We start from the raw sequence: 27,699 nt of genomic DNA on the forward strand, positions 1-27,699 counted from the left end.
AAAGGGCTGGGTGTCTTCTTTACCCTGCTACCCAGTCTTTCAGGTAAGTGCCAACAGATCTCTTTGGAAAGGACTGAGGGATTATTTAGAGCATATATATGTGTCATTCACAGCTGCAGAATCCTTCACCATAGGCACCTGGTCTTCCCTTCAATCAAGAGACATTGAATATAAAATAGACAACCAACAAGGACCTACTGTGTCTTAGCACAGGGGACTATACACAATATTTCATAATAACCTATAAGGGAAGAGAATCTGAAGACTATATATGTATAACTGAATCGTTGTGCTGTACACCTGAAACTAACATGACTATACTTCAATTAAAAAAAAAAAAGGCTTTGAATCTGGGGATGAGTTTAGGTCTGGAAAATGGGTGACAGACAGAGCTCTCCATTATGGTGATGTCATTGAGCAGGACCCTATGGGGCCTTCCTGGGACAGACCTCCCCATGTCCTCCACTTGCCTCTTGTGTGTAGAAAAACTTTAGCTTCCTAGGCCTTCCCCAAGTTCCAAAGATAAATTTAATTGGAGAAGTGAGAAAACGCAGAAACAAAGGAAAACAGTCAAGCAAGACAAATAACAATAGTTTAGCCATTAAACAAAGTCAGGGACTTTTAGCTCCTCCTCAAGGGCTATAGATAAAAATCGGAGTCAAATCTTTTGAGCTGTTTAGCAGATACTGAAACCCCCACCAGGTGGAAGAGTTAACTGCATGCTGCCCACAAGCACATAGACCCCAGACGGGTTGGAACCAGAAGGTTGATGATGTTGCTCCCGATTACCTCACCACCAACCAATCAGAAGAATGTCCACGAGCTGATCACACACCCCACAACCCCTCTCCCTCACTGTGTCTTTAGAAAACCTTTCCCTGAAAGCTACTGGCAAGTGTGGGCCTTTAGAGCATCAGCTGCCTGGACTCCTTGCTTGGCGCCCTGCACTAAATGCTGCACTTTCCTTCACCCCGACCCAGCGTTGGTAGATTGGCTTAACTGCATGCAGGCGAGTGGACCCAAGTTTGGTTCAGTAACAGTGACTCAAGTCAGGTTTTGGGCCACCAGATCTTAAGATTTCCTGTTACATATATCAAGCAACATCTTAGTAGGCTGCCTACCTATTTCATTCTTAGGGAAAACATAATCAATTACTGATAGCCAAGAATCCCTTAATACTTCTTCTCTGCTGCTGGCAGCTGTCAATGGTTGTCTTTGGTAGTTAAACCACTGACACTTGGCCTCTGCTGCATGAAATCCCATCATCCCCACTGAAATCAGGAAGCATATTGACGGGCGTCTCTCACCAGAGTTTTTCAAATTTGCAGATACTCCCTTCACTCAGTGCCTTAAGAAGGGAGTGTCTTTGGGGCTGAGCATGTAGCTGGAAAGAGAGTGAGAAGTTCATACGTGATAAATCCACTCCTGCCTTCATACCTTCCCAAGCCTTCCCATACCTTCCCAAGCTTGCATCTCCATCACATCAGGCATATCCTGGCGTCTCTGTGTAATTAAAGAGGCCAACATTGAGTCCACGTTTCTGCCAACCAACCAAGTAAACTTTTAGAGCCACTTTCAGTTGCACAGGAGTGCCCGTGATCAATTTATGGCTTCTGAGCTCCAAATTCACTCTTCAGTGCCTGCTCTGCAAAAACAGATGAGACCCTTCAAGTCTTTTTTCTTATGGTGTGCACGGTGTTAGGCTGTCAGCAGAGGGCGCGGGAGGACACTGCAAGAGGAATGGGGCTTCTCTTTCTAGCTCAGATGTGCTGTTTTCTTTATTCTATTGATAGTTCCTGCTTCATGGTCCCTCAGTGGTCGGAGTGTGTGGGGACACCCAGTGGTGCTCTGTGCCAGCCGTGTGCCCAGAGCACACAACCTCTTAGTGACTTCACAGCCCAGCCTGAGGACCACTTCACTGTGGTCCTCCCAACATGGACATGGCATGTTCACTTCTAATGCCAGCAGCAGCCCCGACACGCTCTGAGCGCCTGGCTTCTGGCCTTGGTTTGCCTGTGCCCCGCGGGGTGGTTCCCCGTTGTTACCGACAAGGGTTCTTGGCCTTCCTTAATAGAAATGGATGAGAGGCCAGACAAAAAATTCAGGCAAGGCTTTATTGGGGCCCCTGCTGCAGCAGGTGGGAGTGAAAGCAAGTAACATGTCCCCTTGCTCACTCCCCAAGCTTGCGGGGAGCTGGTTCCTTATCTGGGGTGAAGGTAGGGGTGGGTCCAGGGGTGGCTTAGGTGTCTGCCCACCTCTCTGGCCGTGTTGAGTGCAGGGGGCGTGCTCAGTATGCTGCTTTTTGCTCCTGACACTCTGCTTTTGCTTCTGGGTCTTTAGAAGTGGAAGTTGGGTTTTTTGGTCCTTTTGTATCTTGTCCATAATTTGCCCCAACTGCCCATGCACACAGTTATTTTTAGTCCCTTATAGTTTCTTTGTATTTTGTCGATCAAGGAGACATTTGCCTAGGCGCAAGCACTGCAGCGAAGGGTCCCAGGTCCCAGCCTGTCTCAGCATGACCCTCCCCTCCCAACATGGCCCAACCAGGCCACATATGGCTATGGTAACACTCGGGGTCCTGGCTTCCCACGAGCTTTCACTTGGCAGCCTGGGATCGCCTGCACCCTGGCCACTTCCTTCCTGCTGCCTGTGCAGGTGGGCCAGCTCTGGCCTGGGCAGTCCAGCAACCCCTCTGCTGGCCAGTGCGCTCTGAACCTGAGCCTTGAGGAGGGAGGGACCTCCTTCCGAGTTTGTCCTTCCTTGGGTCCTCTCCCTCAGCCCTAGGCACCCTTTAGCATTTTTATACTTACTGCCCTATCGTAGTTTACTCTTTACATTAAACTTCTCATGTTCAAATTACGTGGTTTATCTCCAGACTGACCTGAGATTCAACATTAAGAATCTGTGTTAAGTGCACCCACGTTAATAGATTGACACTTTGGCAGCCCTTGTAGAGTCATCGTTACAGCTGTAGCGGTCACAGTGGAGTCACAGTGGGAAGGCCTTTAGCAAATATTCAAATCTTGCTCAACATCAGAGAATTCATACCAGAGAAAAACCTTGTGAATGTGTGAGAAGGCCTTTAACCAAGTTAGTAACTTATTCAACACCATTGAATTCATACTGAAGACTCTTTAAGTGGAGTCAGTGTGGAGAGGGATTTAGCTGAAGCCCCACCTTTATCCAACCAGAAAGAAACCTTAGGAATGTGATGAATACGAAAAGGCGTTTAGGAACTGCTCTTCTCCAGCTAACTCAAGGGAGTCCTGGAGAAAAGCTTTGTGACTGTAGTCAGTGTGGGAAGGATTTTAGCCAAGCTCAACCTTCATTCAATTCCCAGAGTTTATATTATAAAGAAATTGGGGGACTTCTTTGGTGGTCCAGTGGCTAAGACTCTGCGCTCCCAATGCAGGGGGCCCGGGTTCGATCCCTGGTTAGGAAACTAGATCCCACATGCCGCAACTAAGACCCGGTGCAGCCAAATGAACAAATATTAAAAAAAAAAAAAGAAAGAAATTGGGGTCGGGTTGAAGATATACTGCCAAGAAGCAGGAAGAGATGATCAGAAATGTATTTCGTAGATGTCATGAAATGTGCTAACCTCCGAAATGCCAAGCAATCCCACGTGACTTACGAGACTGGGCCAACTACCGCTCTGCTAAGCCAGTGACTTTATCAAGATCACTGTTGGGAGAATTGCAGGCTCAGGGAAAACTAGAGGGAAGAATGTAATAAAAAAGAACTTCATGTCATTGAAAGTATGCATAACCCACTTTCACTGGATGGATAGAAACTTTTTAAAAAAGTTTAAAATATTATAAGACTATAAAAGAGTGTGTGCGCGCGCACAGTTTGCAAAACCAATCTGAATGGATGTAAATTCTAGTAAAAGAGGACCTGAAGTAGAGGTCAAAAACGGGCAATATACAGTTGATTCTGGCTGGCAGAATCACAATATTTTAGAATTCAAATGCTTTTTTTAAAAAAAAATTAGGCTGAGCGGGATCTTCGTTGCAGCACACGGGATCCTTTGTTGTGGCACATGGGATCTTTAGTTCTGGCACGTGGGCTTCTAAGTTGCGGCATGTGTGTGGGATCTAGTTCTCTGACCAGGGATTGAACCTGGGCCCCGAGCATTGGAAGGGCAGTGTCTTACCCACTGGACCACCGGGGGGGTCCCTATAATTCAAATCCTTTTAGGTGAGCAATTTCTAGCCCATTGAAGTTGCAATCACACCAGAAATATTTTATATCCTGTGACTTTCTGTTGCCACATACACACACCAGCCTGGCCCATGAAGGTATGCTTCTAACAAACTGACAAAGATGAGGCTGATGAAAGTGCTCTTGGGAAACCAATGCCTTGTATAATGATGGGGTATTTTTTTTTTAAATTGTTTTTCCTGATGTAATCTAAGGTGTTTTTTTCTCTTTTTTTTTTGGCTGCGTTGGGTCTTTGTTGCTGTGCGCGGGCTTTCTCTAGTTGCAGCGAGCGGGGACTACTCTTCATTGCAGAGCACAAGCTCTAGGAGCGTGGGCTCAGTAGTTGTGGCGCGTGGGCTCAGTAGTTGTGGCACACGGGCTCTAGAGCACAGGCTCAGCAGTTGTGACGCACGGGCGTAACTGCTCCGCGGCATGTGGGATCTTCCTGGACCAAGGCTCGAACCCGTGTCCCCCGCATTGGCAGGCGATCCGATTCTTAACCACTGCACCACCAGGGAAGTCCTATAACGGGGTATTCTCTTAGGACTTCGGACAAAAGAGAGCATTTGGCTTACCATAAGATTATCTTTGTACCAAAACAAAACACTCGTATGTACTGTGTGCTGTGTGTTAAGCACCATACCAGGAAAAGCACTGTATCAGGAACTTTATACACATTATCTTATTTAATCTTTACATCAAAGACCACGTGCTGTTTCTACTCTCCCTTTAGAAATGGGTTCAGGGAAGTAATTTGCCAAGATGCTGAAGCCGGGAGCAGCCCTGTTGTGGCGCTGAGCCGGTGCCGTCAGGAGAAGAGGAGACAGTGGCCTGGGTGCTGCTGGTACGGTGGATCGCGGGCGAGGGGGGGACCAGCTGCTGGGGGCAGAGGGGCTGGCAGGTGGGCCTCTCCTCACTGCTCGCGCTCTGGCGCTGCTGCTGAGTTCTGGCTCAGTCCTGGCTGCACAGTTGCTGAGGTGGTGTCGTGTTCTTTATTTCTCCGTTCACCTTTAAAATAAAACCTCATCCACTAAAGTTCCTGAGGTTTATGCTGGTCCTTGAAACCTGAAAGGGCCTAATACAAAGCTTTAAAAGCTTCAAATTTTTTTTATTGTGAAAAGTACAATAAGCCATTTACAAGTCCCAAAGCACCAGAATTAAAGAGAACACATAATTTTTATACACACATATTTTTCATACAAAAGGTTGATCTTTATAGGAATTTAAAATAAATAATCTGAAAATCAGTGTCACTGATTGCAAAATAGGTATCTCGCTCTTTGACTCTCTCAAGGTGACCAGCCTCCTAAGTAGCCAAAAGATGAGGCGTTTGACATCTGTTTCGAGCCTGGGTGGCGAGTCTCTGGCGGAGATTTCTCACTCTCTCCATAAGATCCCATTCCATGGTGTCCCAATGTGTTTTTCTTTGGTTTAATGAAACTTGAAAACAAAATTTAAAATTAACAACAGTTAATTTTAGCAATGGTATAGTGTTTAAAGGTAAATACGTTGCAAAAAAATCAATAATGAAATGAATATTCTAAAAACAAAACTTCTTAAACAAAAAGCCAAACATATTACCTGCCCATGTGGTTCCATTTACAAGTCAAATATTTATTCGTTGAATTGAATGAATGCTGTTAGAGAACTTATCTGCTTTTGGTTAGCTTTTTTTTGATTTGGGAATACAGATGACCTTTTAAATTAGGAAGAAAGCTTGTTTAAGAGAGAATTTGAGTTCTTTGCAATAGTAAGTTTCTTCACCATGGTGCTTATTGTAATGAGAAAATTCCAAGGTGCCAAAATTAATATTGTGAAATGTACACCATGACCACTTCTCCTAATGCTTAAATAAATAAGTCAAGTGCTTTTTATAGTGGCCAACGCAGGGAGAGTCCAGAATCAAGATTAGAGCATTACAGTGTGTCCAAGTGTAACAGTCATTTCACATTGATTTAGAGGGGCTAGTAAATACTGGAATTCAAAAAAGAAGCATCTTAAAAATATACTTCTCTGAAACTTAGTTACATATTCAAATAGCTTCAATTTCTGAAAACTGTTTTTCCCCCAAGGAATAAAACATTTATGCTTTTCTTATTTTGCTGCCAAATGAGAAACTTGCCAAATGTCCTCAACTGGATTTTGAAATTTAGAACTATCTAGTTAAAAAGTTCTGACGTGTCAGAATAGAGAACAGTTGAGAATCTCCTGTCCTTTCATTTGACTTACACATGACTTTTGGTTTAATGCACATCCTGACACAGAATTTAGAGATGCACATAAGAGTATGAGTTAGCAAGAATGTTTTACACAACACTGGAACTCATGACTTGTTACCAGGTATCTTTCTTATAAAGCTGGTCTTTTGGGGACATTATATACAAATCTGTTCTTTTAAAAGAACTCAAAACACACTGTTAAATTCTGCTTCACTTATATGACAGTTTTACTGAAAAAGTTGGTTGAAATAAAGTCTAACAGAGTTTCCAGTCCCCTCCCCTCCTTTTAAACACAAATCAAGTACTTTACTGGGGAAACTGTTAGCTCCTTTATGGGCTTAATGCTATGACTACATTTCTGTGAGATGTTTCCATCCCATCCTGTCCAGAAATAAACAAAAACCTCCAGTTAATCAAGTCAAGGGATCAAAAGGCAACTAATCACCATGGAGCCACCTGCCCTCAGCAGTTCTGAGCGAGCTGGCCCTGCAGTACATCTCAGGGCCCAGAGCAGACACATGTTTCCAATGGTTGCTGGAGAGAACTCAGCCCAGAATAAGAGCTGAGAAAATTCAAATATGTAATAGTTTTGAAAACTAATCCTGAGATTTTCTTTTCACGAGGATGTAAAAAATAGTCATGAATATCATTAATTTAGTTAGTGACCGACTTCTATTGGAGCCTCCAACTCTGTTTTGGGCAGCAGTGCTGGTGCTAGAGAAATAGTCGCACTAATGATATTTGGCAAGCTTTCTCTACTTGGGGTTCGAACTGACCCAGTTTTTCTCCCCAGCTGGAAACCTGAGAATCTTGCTGACTCCACTTTAGGATTTCCATGATCAATGCCCTGGGAAAATGGTCTCAACATGCTACAACTATAACTTAAGCCACAATCTTGCTTAAATATTGCTAAATCGAACATGACAGGAGACATCTTTCTTGTTTGTTGACTTACTCTGTGTCAAGGACTCCATTTCAGAAATGTCTTTTAACTGTGAGGTTCTAGGCAAACGGCCTGAGGCGACCCATTCATCTTGGCACCTGGGCACTATGTTATAAAAGTGAAAAAACAGAGAGAATGTTTGGGAGTGGATAGAAAGCCATGATTAATTCCAGACGGTCCCTAGTGAATTAAAAGTGCCAAGGATAAAAAGCCCCTTAGTTTTCTCTTCTGGGAAGAATGCTGTCACCATTCAATGGGCAAGGGAAGTACAGTTAGTGAGAATTAAGAGCTGAGCTGAAGTTTTGGTAAAGTACTTTAAAAACACCTTGAGCTAAAACAAAAAGCCAACAAACTACTGAAAAATACAGGTGTTAGTATAGAGATCCCAAACATTTGTTGGGAGAGACGATTAAATGTGATTAGCGAACCTTCCTTGAGAACACCTGTGAGCTGATCACTACCAACTTTAACCAGGCAAGGCATGATCACTATATACAGCAGACCAGAAGCAGCGACAGGCAAGTTTTGTTTTTTTTAATATTTTAATTTTTATTATTTATTTTGGCTGGGCTGGGTCTTAGCTGCGGCACGTGGCATCTTTAGTTGCGGCATGTGGGATCTTTAGTTGCGGCATGCAGAGTCTTAGTTGCAGCACGCGTGATCTAGTTCCTGACCCGGGATGAAACCCTGCATTGGGAGCATGGAGTCTCACCCACCGGACTACCAGGGACGTCCCAAGCGATAGGCAAGTTTTACCTGGACTTATTAGAGTAGGAAGAATGGCAGTGTTCCACACCTAACCAGTGCCACCTCCTATTTTTTTTAACATCACTCCCCACTTCAAAATTTATACTCACCCTTCAGCTGTGTTTTTACTGTTTCCTAACTCCTACAGCTTTACATCCAATAAGACATCAGAGTCCTTTTGATTTTTTCATCCTAATGTCACTTAGGATGTCCCTTCCTTTCTACTCCCATCACCAGGATCCAAGCCTCCATGAGTCAGGTCCAGACTGCTCGGGTCACACTGACTCATGAAGATGATGCCTGCCTTTCACCTGGGCTCAAGAGCTTCAGCTACTGGGTTTTTGTGTGTGTGTGTGTGTTTTGTGTTTTTTAAAATTAATTATTTTTTTAACATCTTTACTGGAGTATAATTGCTTTACAATGCTGTGTTAGTTTCTGCTTTATAACAAAGTGAATCAGCTATACATAGAGATATATCTCCATACCTCCTCCCTCTTGCGTCTCCCTCCCACCCTCCCTACCCCACCCCTCTAGGTGGTCACAAAGCATCGAGCTGATCTTCCTGTGCTATGCGGCTGCTTCCCACTAGCTATCTAGTTTACATTTGGTAGTGTATATATGTCCATGCCACTCTCTCACTTCATCCCAGCTTACCCTTCCCTCTCCCTGTGTCCTCAAGTCCATTCTCTACATCTGCATCTTTATTCCTATCCTGCCCCTAGGTTTTTCAGAACCATCTTTTTTTTTTAGATTCCATACATATGTGTTCAGCTAATGGTTTTAACTCATTGTTTTCGCTCAATGAGTCATTAAGATAATGTGACTAATTACCAAATGATTAATTTTGAACTGGTGTCAGGGAATGGAATATAAGAGGCATCTTAAAATATCTGAAGGGCTATCATGGTAGTAAGCATAATCTGCATTGCTCCAGAGAATAGCTTGTTTTTTTTTAATTGTAGTTGATTTACAATGTTGTGTTAGTTTCAGGTGTATGGAAAAGTGATTCATTTATGTATTCTTTTTCAGATTCTTTTGTATTCCAGCTTATTACAAGATACTGAATATAGTTCTCTGTGCTATACAGTAAGTCCCTGTTGTGTATCTATTTTATATATAGTAGTGTGTATCTGTTAATCCCATACTCCTAATTTATCCCTCTCCCCCTTTTCCCCTTTGGTAACCACAAGTTTGTTTTCTATGTCTGTTTGTTTCATAAATAAGTTCATTTGTATCATTTTTAAAGATTCCACATATAAGTGACATCATGTGATTCATCTTTCTCTGTCTGGCTTACTTCACTTAGTATTATAATCTCTAGGTCCATCCATGTTGCAAATGGCATTATTTCATTCTTTTTTAAGGCTGAGTAGTATTCCATTGTATATATGTATTACATCTTCTTTATCCATTCATTAGTTGATGGACATTTAGGTTGCTTCCATGTCTTGGCTATTGTGAATAGTGCTGTAATGAACATTAGGGTGCATGTATTTTTTCGAATTAGAGTTTTCGTCTTTTCTGGATATATGCCCAGGAATGGAATTGCTAGGCCATATGGTAATTCTCTTTTTAGTTTTTTAAGGAACCTCCATAATGTTCTCCATAGTGGCTGCACCAATCTACATTCCCACCAACAGTGTAGGAAGGTTCCCTTTTCTCTACACCTCCAGCATTTATTTGTAGACTTTTCTGATGGCCATTCTGACCAGAGAACAGTTTTTAATGAGACGGTTTACAAAAAGAAAAGCAGGTTCAGCTTTACATAAGGAAGGAGCAACTTTTAAATAAAATACTGGCAGAAAATGGAATGAGGTAACGCGCTCACCAGCTCTATTAGTGTTCTGGCATAGGCTGGATAACCACTATTGCAATGTTGCAGAGATGATTCACATATCAGATCCTTCCAAATCTGAGATCTCACAGTTCCTTGTCTCTCATCTGTCCTGTATCCCTCCTGCCCACGGCTATTGGGGAGGATGAATTAAATGCCGTCTTGTAAATATCACACAGCCAGTGGTTCCCCCGCTTTGCTTATAGCAACGTTTCAAACACTGCTGAGCAGATCCACCTGTGAAACTTTAAAACAAAAATCTAGCTTTCCATTTTTTTAAAAAAATTATTTAATTTTGGCTGCACTGGGTCTTCGTTGCTGCGCGTGGGCTTTCTCTAGCTGTGGCAAGCGGGGGCTACTCTTGGTTGCAGTGCATGGGCTTCTTATCGCGGTGGCTTCTCTTGTTGTGGAGCACGGGCTCTAGGCACGTGGGCTTCAGTAGTTGTGGCGCACGGGCTTAGTTGCTCTGTGGCATGTGGGATCTTCCCGGACCAGGGATCAAACCCATGTCCCCTGCATTGGCAGGCGGATTCTTAACCACTGCGACGCCAGGGAAGCCCTTTCCATTTTGTTTTAAATCTACAGAATTAAATGTGAGGTCCTGACTATGCATTTTTTTAAAAATTTGTAATGTATCAAAAGATTGCCAGTCACTGGCTAACTGTAACAAATTTGAACATATAAATAGTACAGTAAAAAGTGAGTTCTTTTTTCTATACTTTTTTGCACTACAACTTGCTTTTTTCCTTCATTTAATGTATTTATTTTAAAGCCCCAAAAGTGATTCTTATTATTTAAAATTAGTATTTATTTACTGAAGTGGTATTACCTGTACCTCACAAAATTCGAAAGGAACAAAAAGGTACAAACTAAATTTCCTTCCTTTCCCTAACCACGTTCCTTGCCCAGGAGGCAAGCCCTGTACTCTGTCTTCCGCAGGCCATTCTGCTGTGCAGCCAGGCTGGTCAACAGGATGAAGCCCACTGCTCAGCCTGAAGGTCCCCATCACCTACATGCTTCAGTGATATCTTTAACCATTCTTGTACGGAAGCTCTCTGCTCCAGCTGGCCTAACCTGAATCACCACGACAGGCAAGTCTCTGCCACTGATTCATTACTTTTAACAAGTTCTGTCTCATGCAAGGAGTTCATGGAGGCGTTTGGTTGGGGAATCCACAAAAATGATTATGGGAAAGTGCTGTGTGTGTGTGTACGTGTATGTGCATGTTTCTGGGAGAGAGCCTCAGAGGGACCCACAGACTGTCAGTGGTTAGAAAATGGTGTAATATAACGTGAGAACTGTAACAAAATTAAAAATCGCCTAGTCTATAATCTTCTCATTTTACAAATGAGGAAACTGAAGACCAGTAAACATTTCTTAATAGGCACAAATGAAACACAAGTGGGTAAATAAACTAACCAGAGGTACACAGCTTATTGACTCTAGCTAAGATTCTTTAAACTCTGTCTTCGTTTACTATGAGGCTGGAACCAGAACCTGGTGTTCCCGACATCCAGCCTGGGCTCCTGCACCACACCATGAAATCCTCCCTCCCTGAAATGTCCTCCAATTGCTCTAAGCTCTTCCCTTTCTTCAAGGCCCAGTCGCTTTAAAACCTGGTCCAGTGGCCCTACCTGGCAACCAGCATTTACGAATGTCATTAAAAAAATGTTTCACTGAGGTAATTCACATACCACAGAATTCACCCCTTTCAAGGGTACAGTTCAGTGTTTTTAGTATACTTAGAGTTGTATAATCATCACCACTAATTCTAGAACATTTTCATCATCCCCCAAATAAACGTCTTACCCACTAGTGGCCCACTCCCCTACCCCTCCCACCCACAAACCACTAACCCCCTTCTGCCTCTACAGGTTTGCCTATTCTGGGCATTTCATGAATAGAATCATATTAACATGTGGCCTTTTGGTCTAGCTGCTTTAACTTAGCATAAGGTTTTCAAGGTTCATCCATTTTGTAGCATGAATCAGTAGTTAATTCCTTTTTATCACTAAATAAGATTCCATTGTGTGGATAGACCATATTTTGTTTATCCACTCCTCATTTGATGGGTGTTTGCGTTGTTTCTACTTTTGGGCTATTATGAATAATGATGCTGTGAGCATTCAATGTACAAGTTTTTGTAGGGATATGTTTTCAGTTCTCTTGGGTATATACCTAGGAGTGGAACTGCTGGGTCATACAGTCTCTCTACATTTAACCTTTTGAGGAACTGCCAGACTGTTTCCCAAAGTGGCTGTACCACGTCACATTCCCACCAGCACTGTTCCAATTCCTCTGATCCTTGCCCCCACTTGTTAATGGATTACATCCATGCTACTGATCATGAAGTTGTATCTCACTGTATATCTATTTTTAATTTGAATGTTTTCTCATGTGGTTTTGATTTGTATTTCCCTAATGACTAATTTAAGCTGAACATCTTTTCATACGTGTATTGGTCATTGTATATCTTCTCTGGAGAACTGTCTGTTCAAATCCTTTGCCCATTAAAAATCTGGACTAATATTTGATAAGACATCACTCGCTATTCAGTTTAAGTTTATGGGCCCAGGATTTTAGAAGCAGTGAGGGTCATCCACATTGTCCAGAAGGTTCTATTTTGGGGGGAACAATAAGAATTCCCCCCCATTGCTAATAAAGATTGACACTAGGCACAAATGTAAATAAATGATCTGTCGTGGGCACACTCACCTGCTTCCTACTTCCTGGTGCCTCGCTTCTAGGCTCTGAGTGACAAACCAATGCTGAGCACTTGCAGTCAACATGCCGTTCTCCTAATTACAGCTGATTAGCCTCCAGTTTTAGGATTAAGTGACGCTGATTTAATCTATACACCCTGATTAAGGCGATGATCAAATCCTTACACATTTGCCTTTTGAAAAATGAATGATTATTAACCAAACTATCTCTCATTGGTGAAATTTTGGAACGTCAAAAAAGCGTAGGTGGCCTGGGAGGAAGGCACCCTGGAGGCGGAAGGGCCACATGTAGGAAGACTACGGACGCAGGGAGCTTTTTGCAGTCTCTTTCCTTTTCCATTTCTAAATTCGTAGGTTCTCCAAGTCTCAAATTTCTTTTCTTTCTAATGTTGGGGTAAGTGTGACAGGGTTAGGGAGAAGTGGCAGCTCCAGTGGTTTGTGTCTTTTAATTTGTGACATTCTGCTCCCCACTTCCCCCAAGGGCTCCGGGCGCTATTTGGGACCTAAATCCAAAAGCGTGAGAGGTGATGAGGGGTTTCAAAAGCAGCCTAATTAAATGATGATAGCATCTAACCTCTATTTTTGCTTTTCAATCTGTGCACTACAAAAGTAATGACAAAGGTAATGCACAGAGCAGCATTAGTCATAAAAGCCCAAAAGCGGACACAACCCAAATGTCTATCAATTGATGAATGGATAAATAAAATGTGGAATACTCATACAATGGAATATTATTCTGCATTAAAAAGGAGTGAAGTACTGATCGTGGTTGAACCTCAAAACATTATGCTAGTGAAAGAAGTCAGACACAAAGGACCATGCAGCATATGATTCCATGTATATGAAATTTCCTGAATAGGCAAATCTCCAGAAACGGGTAGATGAGTGGTTGCCAAGGGCTGGGGGGAGTAGCAGGAAATGAGGAGTGACTGCAAATGGCCATGGGGTGTATTTGGGGCTGTGAAAATGTTCTAAAATCGATCGTGGTGATGGCTGCACAACTCTGAATATATTTTTTAATATATGGTAACATAATACTGTTGAATTGTATATTTTTAATAGGTGAATGGTAGGGCATGTGAATTACACATCAGTAAGGCTGTTATTTTAAAAAGTAATACATAAACATTTTATAAAAGACTGAAACAATACAAGATATAGTAAGACAGAAGTTCCCTGTAAAGGTACTCTATTTTAGAATTTTAAATTATTATTATTATTTTGGCCGTGCCATGGGGCTTGTGGGATCTTAGTTCCCCAACCAGGGATTGAACCCGGACCACGGCAGTGAAAGCGCTGAGTCCTAACCACTGGATTGCCAGGGAATTTCCAAGAATTTTAAATTAAAAGTTTGATTTTTCATTGAATGCCACTGGTAAGCCTTGCACCAAAACCTAATGTTTGATTAGATCCTATAATAAGTTTCCTTGTGTTACTTTAATAAACTGTTGTTCTGAGGACCAGCTATTGGCAAAGCACACATTTTTACTAAAATTAACTAGAAATAGCACTTTGGGAACAAATCATAGTCTAGTACATTAAGGGGATGCCAAGGACCGTGGAATAAAACAATTCTACAGGATGGCTGAGAAATTTTTCTTAATTGGAGCTTTTTTTTTTTTTTTTTTTTTTTGCAGTAAGTGGGCCTCTCACTGTTGTGGCCTCTCCCGCTGCAGAGCACAGGCTCTGGACGCGCAGGCTCAGCGGCCATGGCTCACAGGCCCAGCCGCTCCGCGGCATGTGAGATCTTCCCGGACCGGGGCACGAACCCGTGTCCCCTGCATCGGCAGGCGGACTCTCAACCACTGCGCCACCAGGGAAGCCCGCTTTTTTTTTTTTAAACAGCCCCACCTCCTCATCCCACCCTTTTAACTGAGCACTAATTTGACTAAAAGTGCCAAAATACATCTCAGGGATTTATCCGTGATGAGAGACCACAGTAAATGAATGAAGGTGTTAACACCATGAAGGGAGAGAGAAGCATTCACGATGCTCACCTTTATGACACGGATGTTGAGCGTGTATCTCATTCTCCAGGAACCACCTTCTAGAGGCATCTGAAGGAGCAGCAGCTTTCTTTTCTGATTTCAAATGAAAGTCCTGTTCTTCAGCTTCCTCCCACTAAATACAAATAAATGAAAAAAAAATCACATAAATTTGTGCTAATGCAAGTTCCTACAGTGAAGTAGCCCCTTTTGTCTCCTCTACTTTATATTTCCAAGGCACGTAGGATTTATTTGGTATTAGGGAATCTGGGTGCCTGTCTTGGCTCAAGGCTGTTGAAAGCAGAGGCACTTCTGACGTCCCTACTATTCAATTCCTCAGAGTGCCATACAGGTCCCAACTGTCACTGAAATAGTTCATTTCAATACATTTCAGATCTCAAACCTTATGGGATTGAGCTTTTAAAATTAATGGATGGAAAGGTATCCATGAGAATGAAAGACATGCTCCAGGAAATAGTGCAGAAAGGTTGAAGGGGGCAGTTTTTCTGATGACCTTGGAGCCAGGATACCAACCGTGGACTGCCCACCTCCAGACTTTTCATGTGAAAAAGAAAAATACTTCTATCTTGCTTATAGTTACTGTTATTTTGGTTTTTGTTACTAATAGCTACATATAATTCCTAACTGTTCAAAGTCTTTTACGTTGCTAGTATAAAAAATTAGGTAAATTAAAGTAGTAATATTATACAATCAGCTAGAACAAATCCACGAGGTTGGGAAGTTGAGACACTAATGTAACTGAGAAAGACACTTAGTCATTCTTAGGTGGCATCAACATTGGACTTCTCTGAGCTCTACGTATTAAAATTAGATCATCTTTAAGATCTTTTCAAACACGCATTATGTGGTTTGATGCTATTGCCATTTGATTATGTACTATTTCAAGATTTAAATGATTAATAACAAGAAGTTTATAACATCATTCTTACCTTTTTAGCTTCCCCCTCCATCACTGCATTTAATACTTCCATTTCTTTCTTTCTGTTTTTCTGAAGCAGTTTGGCTACTTCCTGGTAACATTCATTTCGGTGTAGATCGTCGCATCTTTGTTTATGTAAAGCTTGAATTCGCCAGTCAGTATTTAGACATGCTTGTTCAGCTTTTGCCAAATTTTCTTCGATTAACTAAGAACAATTCGTAAATTTCAGAAACAAGTTTAGACTACATAAAATACGGTATGTCCATTCAACATATCCAAGCGTCCAGGACAGATGTTCACAACCCTGGTTGCATATTAGAATCACCTCAGTGTTTAAAACAAACTGATGTCCAGGCTCCACCACGTGTTTAAAACAAACTGATGTCCAGGCTCCACCACAAACCAACTAAATCAATCTGTTTATCAGCAGGATATTGGTACTTCTAGAAAGCTCTTCAAGTGGTTCTAATGTATAGCCAAGGTTGAGAACTTCTAGGCTAAGGGATGGGTGGAATTAAACAATTCCTATGTTTCAGTCCTTTGAAAAGGAGTCAGAAGAACCTATTTTTACAGACTGGACAAAAGCCTATAAGGACAAAAAAGGGGGGAGGGGATATTCTGGGGGGGAAGCCAAGGGACAGAACAGAAGGTAGGGAAATCTTACACCATTCCTGGCTTTTGGAACAGGGCCAGGCCCTGCCACAGACCCACTTACCATTTCATTAAAGGGATAATTGACAAAGTTCTATGCTGAAGCCATTCATTTAAGCCAGCATTTCTGAAAGGATATTTCCATTCATTTAAGCCAGCATTTCTGAAAGGATACTCCACAAGAAATTCTATAAGATAAGTTTAAGAAAATTTCTTAAAGATTCACAATGTGTCATATCCTCAAACCTGGCATGGAAATACCTAACTTTAAGACAGCGTTTTCAATACGTGTCATCCCCATTTTATTTAATACTAGTTATTGATATTCTACAGAATACACTTTGGAAACGCTGGCTTATATACCAGGCAGAGGCCTGATGTTTTGCAACTAATCCACTCAGGGATAATTTCAGAGACTTAACAATGGAGGGCACTAAAATTTATAAAGTTATTCCCTATGTATTTTCTTCCAAGTCTTGAAATTCTCTAAGAGTATAAAAGACACATGTATATGGCTGTCAGTGAAGTAAGTAGCCTCTAAATAAAATAATGTGAATTCCTAGGAACTGTGATAACTGAAGCAAAGAAACAAATTAACTTTATAGAGTTCATTATTAAATTCCTTCTTTTAAAAGAATGGCAGATGGTAATTCCTCCTTCTATAGATACACTAAATTCATCATATTTTTACCTTCTGAGTGTTTTGGTTCTGAGTTTGATCTGTTCCTATCGGTCTATGAAACATGTGATCTTCAAGATCCACTTTTCGTTTATTGGCGTCTGCATCTTCTCTCATTTCTTTTGCAATAGCTTCTTGATTTCTAGTGAGATTCTGTTAAAGAAATCATTTTAAAAAAATCACCAATCCATAAAATAATGATGTTAGAACACAAAAACGTCTTTGCTCTTTTTCAGAATACCAAAACTGTAATCATCTAATTTTCAAAGTAAAGCAAACAGTGGTGACATCAGTGGAAATAAGAGTAAGGACCTCTGAAAATTCTCTCATCTATAAAAGCACTGAGATCACTGGCAAAACAAACTTTTTTCAGAACTCTGGAAATAAACTGAAGGCTTACAGCAATCTGGGGAGCATTTATTCATAAAAATGGCTGAATCTTAGTAAGAAAGACGAACTTTGTGGCATTTTAAACTTGCATTATTCCTATTCCTATTCCAGCCACCCCTAAGCTCTGCCATTAGCTTGGAAAATCATTAGCCTGGCAGCCAATGGAGGGGACAAAATGGAGTTGAGGTCCTTGTAACTCCCATTCCCAGAGAACTGTCATCATCTGACTTGGAAGACCCCACTTTCAAGGCTGTTTTTATTTGACCTGACTCATAACTCACCTGTAGCCTTTTCCCTGGGGATGTCTGCTGAAAACCATCAGGGGAAACTGTTGAACATCGTGACTGTCCAAGGCAGTGGATCACAGAGCAAACAACAGGCCAATCAAAAAGCTTTGTAGGAAAAGCTGGGGAATCAGATACCTATAGGGGGCTCTGAAATGCTCCAACAGATTCCAGGGACTTCAGAAGGCCGTGTGCATGTGTACGATGTGCGCGTGCCAAGGGCTGTGTGAATGCTCAGACCTGAGAAGGTCCTAAGCGCTCAGCTCTGGTGAACTGAGGTTTTGCAAAATCAGGAAGTGAAATCTAAGAGAGTTGTAAACTATCTAACTTGAGTGTTGAAAGTGTGCCCAAAAATGATGCACACGGTGCCTCTCGGCAAAGACTAGAGGCTTTCTGGTTCAAGGGATCTAAGGAATCTCTGTCTAGTCACCAGGCTACCTGAGTAGAGGCTTCAGTGGCTACGCATGACAAAGAATACTTTACAGAATAATTCAGAAAAGTCACTAAGCAAAGAAACAACAAGAAACCCTTAGGAGAGAAAAGAATGTGATTTCCAGAAATGTCCTCTTCCTTAAAATAGCTAGTTTTCAACAAAAAATTACACGATATAACAAAAACCAAGAAAGTATGGCCCTACATGCTTTAAACAGACATTAACCACATGATCTCCGAAGAAGATATAAAAACGGACAATGAACATATGAAAAGGTGCTTGATATTAGTCAACAGGTAAACAACAAATGCTAATTGAGGAACATTCTACAATCTATCTGGCCTATATACTTCAAAAGTATAAGTGTCATAAAATATAAAGACAAGACTCAGGAGTGGTTCCAACTGAGAGGAGAATAAAGAGACATGACAACTGAAACAAATGGAGTAGCTTAGATTTTCTTTTGCTATAAAAGACATGTTTAGGACAACTGATAAGATGTGAATACGGTTTATACAACAGATAATAATATGTTAATGTGCTGATTTTGATCACTGTACTGTGATTATGTAATAAGGATTCCTTGTAGAAAATATACAATGAAGTATTCAGGGGTAAAAGAGCATAATGTCTGCAACTCAAACAGCTCAGGAAAAAAAACGTGTGTGTGTACAGACAGAAAGAGAAGGATAATGCAAACTTAGCAAAATGTTAATATTTGAGAATCTGAGAGAAAAACACTTTGAAATTTTTAGTATTTTCTTGCAAAATTCCTGTTAATTCTGAAATCATGCCCCCGGTGCCACCACTCCACCTCCCCCGCAGAAAAGATAGTAAAAACTAACCTCAAGCTTAGTTCAAATGAATGAATTGTAATTCAGAATCACAGGAGACCCAGTGTAAATTCCTGGGGCTCAGATTTAGAAAAAGGTCAGTGTAGAAACTTAAAGTGTTGTAGTTATGAATGGATGCTATGGTTTAAATCTTATTTAATGTGAGCAACAATCATATGCACGTTACCTGTTACGTATTTGTAGTTATCGCTAATTTCGAACTCAGTCTGACTTTAAGAGGACTGAAGGAAGTGAAAACGTGGTTTCAACATTAAATAAATGAGTAACATAATGCTTTTCCCCAACAAAAAATATCTACAGCAGTAAGAAAGTTTCCAGTGTCTTGGAAACTGAATTATACGTGCTAAAGTAGGTCCTTGCTGATTTGATTCCAGAAGCTTCAAATTTCGAGTGCTTTACAGCTCGTACCTGACTTACCTGGTAGGATCCTTGTGAAGTACTGGGGTAATTCTGCAGTCACTATTACACAGATATGAGGAAACTTAGTAAGTTAGTAAAAGATCCTGAGGCAAAATCTGGGGCTTACATCTGGTGCTTCAGACACTAGACTAAGTTGTTAAGAGAAACATGAATTAAAGAATTACAACAAACTGTGCATTCAGACATTCTGGCTACCTTACAATCCTGGATAACACTATGCTCTTCTTGAAAAAAAAATATAAAATGAACATTAAAAAACCTTGAATAAACTGTCTAAAAAGAGTTCGTACAAACTCTGCTTTTCTTCTATTGGAAGTTGTTGATTTCTACCTTCTCGTGAAGGCTCTTTTGTGATCCGAGTTCCAGACGTCTCATTTCTAGGTCTTTGGCTGTGGCAACAATGTCTCGATCTCTCATACGTACCTACGGCCAAATAACAGACTGTCAATACCAAAAACAATTTACATAAATATTTTTTGTTTAATAGATGAAGTAATCTTGTGATATGAACAACCCGCTAAATGCATTTAAAATAAGAGGTATTGGGTTTTTGAAACGAGAGTAATTGCCAATCTATTAACATTCACTGTGGAATCTAGAAATAACGTCTGAGTTAAAGTTAAGCATAATTTTCTAAAAAAGAAAACACAATTACCATATGCTCATCTGCCCAGACTGGGGGAACAGATGGCAGCTCTTTCCATATTACATTAGCCATATTATGAGTTAGAAAAACTTGAGCAATTTCAATTCACAGTGGATAAAAATATAAAATGTTTAATCTTATTCGATATAACATTTATTTAATGTTCTTTTTGATTAAACTTCTATACTTTTCTAAATTCGGTTTGGCAACTAGTAATTTCAAGTTAAAATTTACTGTGGACTGTTCAGCCTGTATGTGCCCTGCTTGGACTTAGCCAATTTAAAGTTCACCTTTCTCGAAATCTGATTCCTTGGGAGCTTTTCAGTCCTATACACTAGAGGATTTGGATCAGGAACTCATAGAGACTCCTGGGAACTGTCTTAAATACTTGGCTGCCTAAAATGCTCATCCTTTAGGAGTGAGAATAACATGGTATGTGTTTCAGAACAAAACAAAACAAACTATAACCCATGAGGCATCTAACCTAATCATTTCATCCAACCAGTAAACGGTTAATGATTGCATGACTACTTACACGCATAAGGCAAAGTGTTAGATATTGTAGACAAACTATCAAATACATATAACCAGAGAAACAAACAGTAAAAATGAGAGTATAGTGGGATGTGCAAGGACATGCATCCAAGGAGTAAAAAAACCACGGACGGAAAACCAGTTCACCTTAAAGAGGTTCCTGAGAAAGCAGTTAGCTCAGAGGTAGGGAGACTTGAGTTGATGAGGCAAGAGTAGTTGTAATGCTAAGAGGTGGAGGAGACGTTTGGCATAGCAAATAATGCTTTTTAGGAATTTCAATTACAGAAGCTCTTTTGTTCATGAATTTTCAGAGATACAAACAGCTATGTACCAGAGCAAAACAGATCAACTTTGCTTGCTACTAACAGATGTCTGTGTCACTTGTACGTGTCACTTTGGACTCAAGCTGCCTTTCCTGCTGGTGCCTGAACGGTGAGTAGAGAAGCTTCTGCTATTTAGCAGGGTCAGAGCTCACTATCAGACCAGGGAGATGGAAGGGCAGGAGGCTGGAATGGGAGGCAGAGGCCAGATCGTGCCATTGAAAGGACTTGACAGGATTCTTTCACCAAAAAAACCGCCTTCCACTATCTCAAAGGGGTTTGGAATAAAGAGATCAGAGTTCTAAGCCTGTATTACTTTTGGGGAAGAACATAGATTTTCTAGAATAATGAATTACCAACCTCATTTACTAGACGAGATAGTTAAAAGAAATCATGGATTTTAAAAACCAACTTAAAGTTAATTGGCTTTAAACAAAACAAAGTATTATCTCATGCTATAAAAAGAGATAATAGATTATTAATATAGATGAATGAAAATCTTAAGAAAAATTTAAATATTTACTACTTTATCAAAAGCAAGTTTGAAACTCCTTAATTAGTTTACAAATTCAATGCAATCCTAATAAAAATTCCAATAGGATGGGGGGATTCAGAGAGAGAGAGAGAGGGAGAGATAAAATTTTCAAAGTCTATTTGAAATGATAAACATTTGAGAATACTGAAGAAAACTTTTTTTTTTTCTTTTTTTGTTTTTGCGGTACGCGGGCCTCTCACTGTTGTGGCCTCTCCCGTTGCGGAGCACAGGCTCCGGACGCGCAGGCTCAGCGGCCATGGCTCACGGGCCCAGCCGCTCCGCGGCATGTGGGATCTTCCCGGACCGGGGCACGAACCCATGTCCACCTGCATCGGCAGGCGGACTCTCAACCACCGCGCCACCAGGGAAGCCCCCAAGAAAACCCTTTAAAAGGCACACTAATTATGGCAATTAGGCCTACTAATTAGTAAAACATTACACAGGTGTTATTCACACAGTGTGGTACTGGCTTAGGAATAGACAGCAAAGGAGGAGATCAAGTTTATAAGGGAACTGAACATTTAATAACCATCAGCTGGCAAAATGACTTCGCTAATATTCAACAAATGCTGCTGGGAAAATTGAAAGAAGTAAGCTTGGTTCCTAACTCATTCCTTACATTCAATTTTCAGACACATCAGGGGCTGGCAAACTTTTCCTGTAAAGGGTCTCAGAGTTAAATACTTTAGGCTTTGTGGGACATCGTTTGTGTCAGCTATTCACCTCTGCTATTGTAGTGCGAAAGCAGCCAAAGAAATATGTAAACAAATAAGTGTGATCGTTTTCCAATAAAACTGTATTTATGGTCACTGAAATTTGAATTTCATGTTTTAAAAATTTAATATAATTTTCATGTCATGAATTATTATTCTTTGATTCCGATTTTTTTTAACTAGTGAAAATGTTAAAACCATTGTAACTCACGAGCCTTAAGAAAACAGGTGGTGGGTCAGATTTGCTGGCACACAATAATCTGCTGACTCTTAGGGACTTCCCTGTGGCGCAGTGGTGAAGAATCTGCCTGCCAATGAAGGGGACATGGGTTCGAGCCCTGGTCCAGGAAGATCCCACATGCCGCGGAGCAACTAAGCCTGTGCGCCACAACTACTGAGCCCACGCTCTACAGCCCGCGAGCCACAACTACTGAGCTCGCATGCCACAACTACTGAGGCCTGCACGCCTAGAGCCCATGCTCCACAACAAAAGAAGCCACCGCAATGAGAAGCCCGCGAACCTCAATGAAGAGTAGCCCCCGCTCGCCACAACTAGAGGAAGCCCGCGCGCAGCAACAAAGACCCAACGCAGCCATAAATAAATAAATAAATAAATAATTAAAAAGATAATCAAAGATTTAAAAAAACAACAGAAAACTACAGAACTAGAAGAAAATAGGCATAAGTGGTAATATAACCTTAAATGGGAAGGTTAATAAACATGACAGAAAACCTAGAAGTCATAAAAAACTAATGAAGTTGGTTATCCAAAAATTAAAATATTTTACATAATGAAAAAAAGACACTGCAAACATTCTTAAGAGTCAAGAAACACAGACCGAGCAAAACATTCTCAACAGACAAAAGGATTAATGCCCTGACTCTATGCTGTGAGGCAAGCACTAGAGCCACATATAACTGCTGAGTCACTTAAAATGTGATTAGCCCCAATTGAGGTGTGCTACAAGTATAAACTGACTATTAGATTTCGAATACTTCGTACAAACAAAAGGTAAAACATCTCAATGACAATGTTTACTAATGACATACTGCAAAGATAATTTCAGATATACTGAGTTAAATATTATTAAAATTAATTTCACCTGTTTCTTCTTACTTTTTAATGTGGCCATTAGAAAACTTAAAATTACCCATGTGGCTCACATCATATTTCTATTGGACACTGCTGCCCCAAATGATAAAAGAGCCTGTGTAAATTGGTAAGAAAAAGAGTAACTTGGTAGAAAAATGGAAAAACGATTTAGATATGCAATTTTTAGTTCTACAAACGAAGATAAATAAATGAAGAGACTGGGCTTCCCTGGTGGCGCAGTGGTTGAGAGTCCGCCTGCCGATACAGGGGACACGGGTTCGTGCCCCGGTCTGGGAAGATCCTACATGCCACGGAGCGGCTAGGCCTGTGAGCCATGGCCGCTGAGCCTGCGCGTCCGGAGCCTGTGCTCCGCAACGGGAGAGGCCGCAGCGGTGAGAGGCCCGCGTACCCCCCGAAAAAGTAAATATAAATAAATAAATAAAGAGACAGGTAACATCATTAGCAAAAAAAACAAAACCATTTTTCACCTATCACCTATCAGACTGGCAAATATTAAGACTGATGCACTCCAAATTGACTAGGGTATCGGTACTCTTATATTCTCTTTTTTTTTTTTGCAGTACGCGGGCCTCCCACCGCCGCGGCCTCTCCCGCCGCAGAGCACAGGCTCTGAACGCGCAGGCCCAGCGGCCATGACCCACGGGCCCAGCCACTCCGCAGCACGAGGGATCCTCCCAGACCGGGGCACGAACCTGCATCCCCCGCATCGGCAGGCGGACCCCCAACCACTGCGCCACCAGGGAAGCCCGTACTCTTATATTCTTAAAATACCTAAGTGGATTCATTTTTGGAGGACAATCTGGCATACCTTGGAATTTATTCAACAAAAATATGTGTGCAACTACTCAAAGATTTGTACCGAGAATGCACAATCTAGCAGTGTTTTGTACAGCAGAATACTGCAAACAACCTAAATGTCCAACAGCAAAGGATTAGTTAAGTAAACTATGACATGTCCATATAATGGAATACTATGCAACCATAAAAAAGAAAGATATATAGCCATTTTAAAATAATTTATCTCTGGGGATGAAATGAGAGAAGAGTGGAGAAGGTCCATTTTAACTCCATATATTTTGTAATGGAGATCTTTCTAGACTGGCGATGTGTAAATTTTTATATTAAAAAGGAGCATTTCCCTTACTTCACAATTAACTTCATGCTTAATTGATACTTCTCTAAAAGAGACAGTCATCAAGGACACTCGTCAACCTGACCCATTTTCCTGGCATTTCTAAAACATTTAACCATTAATGAAATATAAAAGAGAATAAGAATAGCTGGGGGCAGGGCAGAATTACATAAAACTAAAGGGGCTATTTAGTATCCCTTGTGAACTCTAGGAATATTATTTAACTTGAAGGTGTTCGTTACATTTAAGTAAGAGTTAATGGAGATAATGTATGAGAACTAAGAATAATAAACCTTTCTCTCAATTTCATCATCCAGTCTTCTTAGCTCCATTTCACGCTGTTCTTGCTGAAGCTGCAGAAGACGCCTTCTTGCAGCATCTTGTAAGTGCACTTCCTTTACTTTCAACTCTCTTTTCACAGCAGCTAGTCTTAAACACAAAATACATCAAGAGGAATAAATAAAATCATTTCCCAATATATATTTAAATGGAAAAATACTATGTTTCACAACAATGAAAGGCCTGCCACCTATTTTGGTCTGCTTTCCCAATTCAACTGGTGCTATCATAACATGGGTTTTTATAATATATAAATGAAAACGCTCAATTACAAAATAAGCCTGCATTCATGAAAGTGACAAGTCCACATGCAATTGGCTATTTCTTCATACTCAGAAATTCTCTTTAACAGGTCTACTACTCAGATCACCTCAATACAATTAATATCCTTTATCTGAGAAAAGGCGGCCCCCAAATACTCCAATGTTACCAAAGATTATGTATGCTTATTCTTTTAGAATTTTAGAACGCTGATGGCTCAGTTCAGTAATTTTTTTAAATTCACACCAGAAATCTGTTTCATAGTCCTATCCAAAAATAAGAATCAACAAACACTTACAGAAGTGATTTTCCCAACAATTAGCCTTAATCTCAATGCTTATCCCATGATCTTAACTAATTTAAACATTTTGCCTTATTAATGTATTATTGAATAAGCATTTAATACTTCTTTCCCTGTCCTCCAAAGTATGAAATGTACAATGAGACAATCATTTTATGTTTCATTTTCAGGTCACACAGATATGTTTAAAACACAATTTAAAAAATTATACTCCACTAAAGATGATTTACCCAGCATTGTGTTGCAAGGCATTTCTGCCCACCGTAAAAGGTACCTTAGATCTTGTATTACTTCTGAATAATCAGAGCAAGTTATATTATACTCAGTATAGCTTCAGAATTACAGTTTACTATATGCCAATTTTTTGAAAAATGTATTATAATTTCTTTTTATTAGCTTAAACATTTGCTTAATGGAAATAGCAGAGCTGGGTAATACTATACAAAGTGAAACTGTATATAATTATATATAATTTCATAATAATGAAAGAAATAAAAATTATTAAAATAACTCAGATGTCCAGCTTTTTTCAAAGTGTTAAACATACTTTTGTCTTTGCTGTATCATCATCTCCTCCTCTTGTAAGGGCGTTTCTCTCCTTGTTTCTTCAGCTTTACGAAGCGGTTCCTGTTTTTGGTACCAAGCTTCATCTTCAACTCTTTGCTGGTCTAGTTCAGCTTGCATGTCTTCAACTGCCTGCCTAGAGTAGATAATATTTATTATTATAACAAAACGCAAATAAGAAAACTGAGTAATTTAAGTCCAAGAACGAACAAAACACAAAATGTATGCCTGATTAACATGTAACTGTTTTACTTCCATATGCAAGAATACCTTTAAAGATATTTCCATCCTTCAAACTCTGATTTTATACAACTTAATAATTTACATGTCTTTTTCACAAAAATTTTGTTTATAATAGATTTTGTTTTTATCAAAGAACAACCATTGCATGATTACCTCTCTCTTAAGTAATCCAGTTCATCATCCCTTATTCTTATTCTTTCTCGTTCCTGTGTCTGACGGTCCACAATAAACTTTGGATATTGATTAAATACTGGGTATTGCCCTTTTGTCAGTGCCACAAAAACATCAAGCATGCTGTCTGGATGAATATCAGTGGGCGTGGTATCCATGAGACGATAAACTTCTCTAATTACAGCACTTATATCCAGGTTATTCCGATGGTGAAAAAAATACTGTAAGAAAACTTGGTGTTTAAATTGAGATTGACCTAGTAAAGCAATTAAGGTAGAACTAAAACGAGTTTAAACATGTAAATGTGAATTTATCTTTAAGAGGATTTTTTTTTTTTGCAAATTCACTGAAGAGTTTCATAACCCAAGTTTTAAAATGAAGATCCAGTTTCATATTTAAAAAAATAAATTTATACAACCATATTATGAAATTTTGAAATAAAACTTTTACAATGTTAACTCAAAATGAAGGCTTCCTTCATAATAGAAGACTGCTTCAACAACGAAATAAATTCTTCTACTGCGATTTTTTTCTTCAAAATCCGAAATAGGTAAATTCAAAACTAAATTAGCCTTTGAAAATAACCTTGATTTTTAAAAAATACCTGACATGTTTCCACATTATCTTGTTCTGCTGGCAGGTCCAAATTCTAGTAAATACACACACATACATACATGTATGTACGCATCTTGTGATCATGAAGTAAAAAGAGAGTTTAATTTGATAGGAACCACAAAATAAGTAACAAACAAACAAAACCAACTTAACTTATCCTGTTACCAAAAGAACCTCTCCCTTCAAAAACTACCTCTAATGCTTTCTTTCAGCCACTGGCCTCAAAATTCTCAGTTACCATTCTGCATGTGTAATAAGCATCTAGATTATCCCAGACCAGCTGGGTCACTGATAAAATCATGCACAGAATAAACAACGACCCAATTGTTAAACATCCTTTAAACAGGCAAAAAGCACAAAACTCCAATATTATCATGATTCTTCTCCGAAGCTATGATTTTAGGACTAGTAGTCAAGCTATGACTGACTACAGCTATGTAAGGGCCAGCACGCAGTGGTATAACTTATTCTCCGCTATATTCTTACCACCTGGCACCAGTACCTGACATATAGTAGGTACTCAATAAATACATGGATTTTTAACTGAAATAAATGAAATTTGAGTACCACTACTTAAGAACAAGGATATGTACCTCAAAATCATCTTTAAGATTACAGTTGAGCAAAGGAGCTCTAGAACATATGTTGTAGGCCACAACAGTCATCAGGAGGAATGAAGGATGGTTGGAAAAGACATTATCAAATAATTTTAGCCACTCCTCTCTGGTCAGTACTTCTGAGAACACAGTTTCAAGAAGAGGCCATGCATACAGCTAAAATAAATAAGAAAAAATGTATTATTTCTTGAGGGAAAAGTCATAACAGCCATTGCTAATATACTCATTTGGTTTATATTTGGTTTATAAAATCATTATATTACGAACATAACTATGAAAAGAACTACTC

The 27,699-nt window shown here is 40.1% G+C and overlaps 1 protein-coding gene across 3 annotated transcripts in view; it reads right to left on the bottom strand.

Moving 5' to 3' along the window:
* Nucleotides 1-4,921: 4,921 nt before the first annotated feature.
* The window catches only part of TBC1D31 (TBC1 domain family member 31), a 61,611-nt gene continuing 38,833 nt past the window's right edge, over nucleotides 4,922-27,699 (bottom strand). Inside the window, exons 13-23 of one of the 3 annotated variants that reach the window (XM_082674962.1) lie at nucleotides 27,387-27,566; nucleotides 26,161-26,399; nucleotides 25,748-25,900; nucleotides 24,593-24,728; nucleotides 19,636-19,728; nucleotides 17,596-17,658; nucleotides 16,937-17,077; nucleotides 15,605-15,799; nucleotides 14,667-14,790; nucleotides 7,378-7,470; nucleotides 4,922-5,643 (exon numbers count right to left, since the gene is read on the bottom strand). In XM_082674962.1, the coding sequence (XP_082531088.1) occupies nucleotides 5,510-5,643; nucleotides 7,378-7,470; nucleotides 14,667-14,790; nucleotides 15,605-15,799; nucleotides 16,937-17,077; nucleotides 17,596-17,658; nucleotides 19,636-19,728; nucleotides 24,593-24,728; nucleotides 25,748-25,900; nucleotides 26,161-26,399; nucleotides 27,387-27,566 (1,551 nt within the window). In that variant the 3' untranslated portion in view covers nucleotides 4,922-5,509. The remainder of the gene's footprint in view (nucleotides 5,644-7,377; nucleotides 7,471-14,666; nucleotides 14,791-15,604; nucleotides 15,800-16,936; nucleotides 17,078-17,595; nucleotides 17,659-19,635; nucleotides 19,729-24,592; nucleotides 24,729-25,747; nucleotides 25,901-26,160; nucleotides 26,400-27,386; nucleotides 27,567-27,699) is intronic. The other 2 variants (XM_082674963.1, XM_082674964.1) reach the window with 2 other exon arrangements.

The sequence above is a fragment of the Grampus griseus genome (assembly GCF_964374135.1).
Source record: "Grampus griseus genome assembly, chromosome: 17".
NCBI classification, from domain to species: Eukaryota; Metazoa; Chordata; class Mammalia; order Artiodactyla; family Delphinidae; genus Grampus; species Grampus griseus.